Below are 8,655 nucleotides of genomic sequence, written 5' to 3'. Positions count from 1 at the left end.
TTATGACAAGTAAATAATATGAATAACCACAGTATGAATTATAAGTCAAGGCAACTTCAACATTTTTTTATTTAAAACAAAATGTTTAATCTTTACATATTTTGTTTTAAATGTACAATCAAACCATCAATGTAATAATCATACATAAAATTCTTCATCATGTACAACTCTAAACACTAGCCATAAATTAAAAAAAAGTAAGGGGGGGGGGGCATTGAGATGTGTGTAACACTACAGTGTGAGGCAATACCACAGGGAAACATAAATGCCTTGGTTGCCGTGGTTACAGCAGGGAAGTCACTGAAAAGAGAGAGGCCAACGCAGAAACAGTGACGCCGACCACCTCTCCACACACACACACCTCAGCCGGGTACGAGGAAGAGGAGGGGACGGGGGGGAGGGAGGTTTGAGAGATGAGCGCACAAGTCAGATGACTCACTCCTGTGGTGTAAAAAAATTCACAAAAAAATATTAGTGTGTTATAGAGCCCAAACCCAAACCAACCGCCACTTTACCCTGCACTGGATACGGACAGATCAGTCGCCACGGTGACAGACATCTACTCCACGTGACAAGGTCAAATGGGGATGCGTCAACATGTTGCTTCGACCAATCCTACCTGGTCACATCTCCGCAGATGTGAGCTGGGGACAGCGTGAAAGAGTGTTTCATCACATCTCTGTTCAGACACGTGGTTACTCATAAGTGTCCAATACACTGCAATGCACAACTGAGTCTCCTATGACAGGCTACAGCAACCTGAGCTGAGACAGTCCATGCTTTTGAGAAGGACAAATGGAGTGTTAGAAATAGTTGCTGTTTAAAAATAGTTTTTTTGTTGGTGTTGGTAATTAAATAACATGCGTTTTTTTCGGGGGGGGGGGGGGTTGGGGGGGGGTGTTTGTTTCCCCCAACCCCCTTAAAATAACACTTAAGGGACTGGAGCAAGAAGAGGGGGGTGGGGGGGGGTGCGCTCGAGAGAGAGAGGACAAATATCCTGTCCCTAATTAAACACAAGACACATTTCTCACAAAGCATGAAACAGCAGAAAGAGGGAAGTCTTAGAGACACCAGCAACAGTGCAGCACAACCATCCCACCTCCTCCATTTTCATCTTTTCATTTAATTCACTTGGGGGAGGAAATAACAGGTGCAATATTTCCAGTTTGGACTTGAGTTTCATCTCAGGCTGTAAAAAGCTACTTGATTATGCAGATATCAATACTAAAAAGTAGTAGCAACAGTAATAGTTTTGAAAGAAAAAAGTATTTTTTCCCCCCAGTAACAGGAGTACACAGATGAACTCAACCTTGAGTTATTTTTTTACTTTATTCTTAACATTTACACTCCGCCTTCAAGGTTGAAGAGATGGTAGCTAGCCATCTAACACACACACACACACACACATACACCTCAGCAGCATAGCACTGACATGGCTCAGAACAAATAAACACACACACACTCTCGCATTCACACACACACACACACACACACACCCTTCAACAGGTGGCCTGTCTGGTTGTTAGTACATCTGTTTGCAAATGAATCAGAAACAGATTTTTTTTCTTCTTCTTAAATTACAGTACTTTCTAATTCCCTGCCTCACATGGCAACACACACACACACACACACACACACACACATTTTAAAGCAATCTCCCTTTGATCACGATCTAAGATCAAGAAAGCAGTAGTCTACTATAAGACAGGGGTTGCCATTGGTTGGGTGAGTATGCAAAATTTTCACAGGTTACCCTGACAACCTGATTGGAATGTACAGGTGCTCGTGATACGCACACACACTCATGCTTCACGCACACTTCACAGGTAAACAATGTTCTTTTTAAAGAGGGCTGGGTGAAGTGAGAGCCAGGGATTGGGCGCTGCGGGCATCACCTGACATCTGACCGACCAGTCAGAAAGTAGAGGTTGTTTGTAGGTCCCTCCTCGCATCCCAGCGGATCATTCTGACCTTTGACCCCTCAGAAACCCCCACGTCCCATGGCGAGCCAATGGGAAAAGGGCGATAGCAGGGGACCACAAAGAGTGTCTGTGTGTGTTTAGATATAGGAGGTTTGGGCAGTGTGTGTGAGGGAAAAACAAAACGACATGCTGCTTATATGTGGTGTGCGTGCGTTACTGGCAGATGTTAGATGTGTGTGTGTGTGTGTACAGTGTACTAAAAGTGCATTCCTCATAAACTGCGTCTAACCTTCCGTCTAACCCGGCCACAACACGTCAAGTCAACAACAAGTCTCCTCAAGCAACCAGTGACACAGAAGGACCTCCTCCATTCTCCTCCTGCTCCACTAGGGGGCGACGGGCAGGTCTCTCGGCGCTCAGTCAGCTTTAGTGTTAGGGAGTTAATGTTTCAGGGGGGGGGGGGGGGCTGGAAGGGGGTGGATGGTGACGGGGGGGAGGGGGGGTAGCGGAGGGTCGGGGTCAGAGGTCGGGGCCGTCCAGCAGGCGCACCACCTCCTCCTCCTCGCTCTCGTCCCCCGGGCGGTCCTGGAAGGAGGGGACTAGTTGAACATGATGGACGCGGGGTCTTGGTCGGCCATCTGGGCCATGTGACGGAGGATATCTTTTTTTGTGATAATACCAAGGAGCCTCCTGCAGGGAGAGACACAGAGCAGTCGAAGAAAGAGAGAGGGAGGGAGAGGGAGACAGAGAGAGAGAGAGAAGGGAGAGAGGGAGAGGGAGAGAGGGAGAGAGAGAGGAGAGAGAAAGAGAGAGGGAAGGGAGAGAGGGATAGGGAGAGAGAGAGGAGAGAGAAAGAAAGAGAGGGAAGGGAGAGAGAGAGAGAGAGAGAGAGAGAGAGAGAGAGAGAGAGAGAGAGAGAGAGAGAGAGAGAGAGAGAGAGAGAGAGAGAGAGAGAGAGAGAGAGAGAGAGAAAGAAAGAAAGAAAGAGAGGGAAGGGAGAGAGGGAGAGGGAGAGGGAGAGAGGAGAGAGAGAGGAGAAAGAGAGAGGGAAGGGAGAGAGGGAGAGAAAGAGAGAGAAAGAAAGTGAGGGAAGGGAGAGAGGGAGGGAGAGAGAGAGGAGAGAGAGGAGAGAGACACACAATCAGGATGAGTAAGCCGGTAGGGGGCTGGATGACAGGCGTGTGGAAAAGAAAATGACGTCATCTTTTTGTTGGCGAGAGAGTGGTTAAACAGCTTGGGTTAGGGTCTGAGGGATCAGAATGATCTAGCTGAAGCAAAGAATAGATTTAGCTTGATTAATAATTAACTTCCAAAGCAAATCAAACACTTTTTCAAGACACTAAATTAGGATTTAATGCCGTGAGACAATAACAGGTTCTTAAACGACAGGCCTTTTATTTATTTTTTACCCAAAACAACGTTGAAACGTAGTCTGCACCTTTTAACCACTCTGCTGACCGTGACATCGCCACAGCAACAAAAACATGGCTCTCATTGGTGCTTAGCAAAGTGGGAGGAGACGAGGGTGAGGGAAGCATGCCTCATACGGCACCCTACTCCCCCCCCCCCGAACAGTGCACTTCCTGATGTGCTACTTTCAGGAAGACTACAGCGGTGCACTTCAGGGGGTCTGATAGGGTGACGTTTGAGACGTGGCTTAAAGTGACTCTAGGGATTCTGGTTAGAGAACAGTTTGGACGCTTCATGGGGGACATGCTCAGAGGTGAGAGCCAAACAGGAAATAAACAGGAAAAGAACAGGATCCTACAGGAAGGAGGAAGTGAACACAGAGAAACAGCCCAGCCTTAACCACCAACCAGTAAGCTAGCCGACCATCCACGTGGTCTGTGTCCACCTGAAGTCAAGTCAAGAGGTCCCATGCTGATTCAAGAGCACTTTATGGACTACAAATAAGGCTTGGACTACAAATATGGCCAATCGAAGTACATTTATGCCATAGTATTAAAAGGACAACAAGTGTGCATCTAGATATCTTCACCATAATTGAACTGGTAGACATTGTGATCTTGAATTCAGCCATGAGAATGTTTTAGTTGTAGTTTGAGGTGTTAAAGTTGGAGAGAGAGGAGAGAGATTTTGAGATCAGAGTTGAGCTGATTGTCTGGAGAGGATTGTCTGTGAGCGATGAAGCTCCAACACAGTCCAGACCTGGGACCCAAACGCTGTCTGTTCCCCCACAAACGTCTGGGTTTAGGGGGGTGTGCTCGATTCAGCTTTCCAGGTTCGCCGGACTTTGCGACACAGCAGTAAGTTGAGTCGGTTGGTTCCAAGGCGAACCAAATCCAACACACCCCCCCCCCCCCCTTGCAGGGTTTGACAGAACAGAAACACTGCTGCTGTTGTGACTCAGGTCTGCAATGGAGGAGAGAACTGCAGGAAGTGAGAGCACCTCTTAGAAAGGAAGTCGCTACAGTCGCTACGGTAACTCGGGGGACATGTAAACAGCGCAGCAGAGATGGGGTGGGGTCAGGTGAGGTCAAGGTGGGGGGACTGGTGGAGAATCAGGAGAGGGCAGGGATTGGGTTGTTTGTTTACTACCACGATCACCACCACACAGATGGGCTAGCCCATAGCCTCCTATGACTGCTAGAATCATCATCATCACCCACGACAACACTACAGTTCACTCTCTCACTACGCAGGATGGCGGGGGGAGGGAGAGGGGTGGGGGGGTGGGAATGAGGGATGGAACTGTCTTCTTCCCCTCCCCCAGTGATTCCCCCCCCCCCCCCCCCCCAAAAAAAAAAAAAATATAACACCAAGAGTAGAGGTCCGCTTCCCCAAGGCGGTTACTCGCCAAGTGGTTAGGGCGCCGGCGCTATGCAGCGCTGGGTCAGATGTCATCGATCTGCCGGACGGAGACCCAGGCGAGAGAGGGAGGAAGGAAGAGGGAATAAGGAAGGGAGTTCAAAAACAAAAACAAATGAAAAAAGGAGGGGGGGGAAAAAAACAGTTAGTTCATCGAGGTCCAAAAGTGAGTGTCTTCTTTTATGTTTTTTTTTCAGGGTGACATGACTTGTGTGTGGTAGGTATGGGGATTCAAAAGAAGACACACACACACAGATTAATTCTACAACCAGAGACATGACGACACGTCTGTAGGAATACAAGACTCGGTAGTCAAGAGTATAAAAAAACTATTATAAATATACATATTATATATTTCTATTCATGCTGTCTATCTACTGTAATACTGTATGTTTAAGTAACCATGTAAACAGGAAGTGATGAACACTGCTAAAGGAAGCTCTAGTAGGTATGAATGGGAGGCTAAAGTGAAGCTAGTCTACTCAGGCTTTTAGCGACAGTTCCCGCTCAGATCCAGGATTACAGGACCAATAGCAATCAAGTAAACTGACAATTTTAAAACGGCGACCAATATCAATTGAGTATACTGAGAGAGCTCTAATAAAGGACCAACGTCAGTCAGTGATGCTGACAGAGCTTGGACATACATCGATATTACAACTTAAGTCAGGTATAATCGGTAACCAGTGATAAGTGGAGATTCACATTGGTGTTTTTCTAGGCAATACAGGGTGGTAAACACAAACCAAACAGCTCCACTGCAAAGTGTGTGAGTGAAACAGAGTAGAAAAAAAGGCAGGCTCCTATTGGTCAGGGGGAACTGTCAGTCATTTACACACAAGTTTCATGCGTCCCTCCTTAGAGGCGGGGCCTACAGGTGGAGAGGGGAAGGGGGTCGGAGGTCAGGGGGGCGGGGCTAGTCACCAGGGGCTCCACGTTGTGCTTGAGCTCCTCCAGGTGCTCTAAGATATTCTTCTTAGTGATGATGCCCAAAACAATCCTGCAACACACACCTGTTACTGAACACACTGCAGGGCCAGGTACACAGACAACACACACACACACTCACTCGCCCACAGAACACAGGGGGAGAGAGGGAGATACAACAGCTCAAAGCATACAAACTGAAAACATACAGAACATAAATAATAATTTAACGTAGGAGGCAACATGACACGACAACATTGCATGAACTATAAACAAAATAAAAAGATGACCTACTTGATTTCTTACTTACTTCTTAATTACTTTATATGACTGTCAGTTGGATGTGTTTATCTATGTTATTTGTGCAAATTATTATTTATTTATTATTTATATTATTATTACTATTTATCTATTAACTCAGGATGGAAATCAGATGTGTTGAGGAGTGCTAGGAGTACATAAAAATATATTCTCAGTAATCATGCATTTATGAAATATTTTATATGTGTGGGCCTTGAATGAAATTTTACTTTAAACGCAGAAAAACAAATAAAAGAATACAGTAAAATAATATGTAAAACAACGAATTGCTGTCATCTGTGGTCTCCCTCCTCACTGCTCCAGGTGTGATCATGCTTAGTAACAAACTGCCATCAAACACCTTGAGATTTGTGTTTACTTACTGACCTACAATAATATACCATATTTCTGTCCTAAATATTAATGTACTAGTAACTAGTCTATTAATGTACTGTAATACCGCCTCTGTCCAGCAGGTGTCTCAGTGGTGCGTGATTACCATAGAACATAAAATACAGCGACACAACACAGAACTAACTCCCAACATGTGACCTGGCACATCCTTTCCCACAAAATCAGCTGAGAATGTGAACTTAAAACAAAATTCCAACCTGAGTTAAACTGACTGTATATGACCACAACGTAACCGACTGCATCTGCTTCGCTTACCTTTCTCCTCCTCTAGTTACCAACTTCAGCTTTCCCTCATTCCTTTTACCTCAAGCATATATCTTACAATACATGCTTTAACTGATGCTCATGCTCTTTACGACAGACTCCACACTCCCTCTTCAGAAATAGCATGCTAGTCCGGCAGTGTTTAGTCCGGCAGTGTTTAGTCCGGCAGTGTTGACTCCTGAGGGGGCTTTAGCGGTGGACTACGTTGGGTGGGTTGTGAAGCAGCAGTTAATCAAGCCATGCAGGTTAACACGGTCAGGACCTCAAGGCTCCCAGCAGCCATGCGTCACCCAGCTGTTACGGAGCGTGTGTGTGTGTGTGTGTGTGTGTGTGTGTGTGTGTGTGTGTGTGTGTGTGTGTGGGAGGGTGGGGGGGGGAGGAAAGAGAGAAGGAAAGACTGGAGTGCTTTCTCTGTTTTCTTAGTTCTTCTTTCTCTACCTCCAGGCTCCCTCCCTCCCCCTCTCCCTCCCCCTCCCTCCACCTTCCTCCCTCCCCCCCTCCCCTTTTTCCCCCATGCCCCCCTCCCATTCCACCCTTCCTTCCTCCCTTCCTCCTCCCTCCCCCCCCCTCCTCACCCGTTGTGAGTGACCAGACACTGTCGGAGCCCCAGCTTCCGGAAGATGTCCACCACGATCTCCATGGGTGTGTGGTCGGTGACGGTGAAGGGGCTCATGTCCAGGATGCTGCGCAGCTTGAGGGGGCGGGGGCTGTCGGCGGGCATGGCGGGGGCGTGCTGCGTGAAGTAGACCCGCGAGCTCAGCAAGATGCCCTCCTGCTTACGCCGCGCGTTCTCTGTAGGGGTGGAGGGAGGGGAGGTGAAGGGAGGGGAGGTGGGGAGGTGGAGGGAGGGGGGGTGGAGAGGTGGAGGGCAGGGAGGTGGAGGAGGGGAGGTGGAGGAGGGGAGGTGGAGGAAGGTGGAAGGTGCAATGAGGCGTGGAGGTGGGAGAGAGGGGAGGGAGTAAGGGTGAGAAGGAGAGCAGGCAAGCAAGAAAGATAGTGAATTAGCAAGTAAAGTCCCTTCTGTCTACTCGGGCCTCCTCCTCCTCCCCTACTCCTCCTCTCCTCCCCCCTCCTCCTTCCGTTACCTATGGCGATGGTGATGTCCCTGCGCAGGGCGAAGCCCACCAGCCTCTGGGACTCCTTGGAGACGATGACGGGGAAGCCGTTGTAGCTGGTGTCGTTGATGACGACCTGCAGGTCCTCCACCGTCAGGTCGTCCTGGGTCAGCACCGCCAGGGGGGGGTCGCTACGGCGAGGACGCATCACCTGGGGGGGGAGGGGGGGGGGGGGCAACAACCTCATCAGTCACTCCACAAACACGTCCGGAAAACAGACACACACAGATACACACATACACACTAACACACACAGATACACAGAGACACACACACAGATACACACAGACGCACACATACTAACACACACACAACACACACAACACACACAGACACACACACACAGATACACACATACTAACACGCACACACACACAACACACACACAGATACACACACAAACAGACACCGACACACACACAGATACACACAGACACCGACACACACACAGACGGTGCGCCCTCACGTCTCGTGCAAGGGTGGTGTGTGTGAATTCCTCCTTGGCGTCCAGGAAGGGGTAGCCGTTGAGGCGGATGTGCGCCTCGTAGATGCCCTCGCGCCCCGAAGGCGTCGCCCACCCACTTGCTGGTCATCACCGCCGCCATGAGGGGCACGATGTACTCCAGCCCCCCGGTCAGCTCGAACACGATGACCACCAGGGACACGGTCATCCTCGTCACGCCGCCTGCAACGCCACCCGGACCACAACAACACACGCAGATCATACGTTAGATCGTTCTTTGACGGCCAGACACACACACACACACACTCTTTGCCCCCTCACACACTCTCCCATCCTTGCCCCCTCACACACTCTCCCATCCTTGCCCCACCCTCACACACTCTCCCATCCTTGCCCCCCCTCACACACTCTCCCATCCTTG

The 8,655-nt window shown here is 48.9% G+C and overlaps 1 protein-coding gene across 1 annotated transcript in view; it reads right to left on the bottom strand.

Moving 5' to 3' along the window:
- Positions 1 to 1,304: 1,304 nt before the first annotated feature.
- Positions 1,305 to 8,655, bottom strand: part of clcn3 (chloride channel 3) — a gene marked incomplete in the record, with an annotated part of 26,020 nt that continues 18,669 nt past the window's right edge. The window contains 6 exon segments of the mRNA XM_067261234.1: positions 1,305 to 2,612; positions 5,676 to 5,751; positions 7,232 to 7,448; positions 7,742 to 7,922; positions 8,238 to 8,333; positions 8,335 to 8,456. Of these exon segments, the coding sequence (XP_067117335.1) occupies positions 2,442 to 2,612; positions 5,676 to 5,751; positions 7,232 to 7,448; positions 7,742 to 7,922; positions 8,238 to 8,333; positions 8,335 to 8,456 (863 nt within the window).

This window comes from Osmerus mordax, chromosome 23 (genome assembly GCF_038355195.1).
Source record: "Osmerus mordax isolate fOsmMor3 chromosome 23, fOsmMor3.pri, whole genome shotgun sequence".
NCBI classification, from domain to species: Eukaryota; Metazoa; Chordata; class Actinopteri; order Osmeriformes; family Osmeridae; genus Osmerus; species Osmerus mordax.
This window is presented reverse-complemented; position numbering and strand designations above follow the sequence as displayed.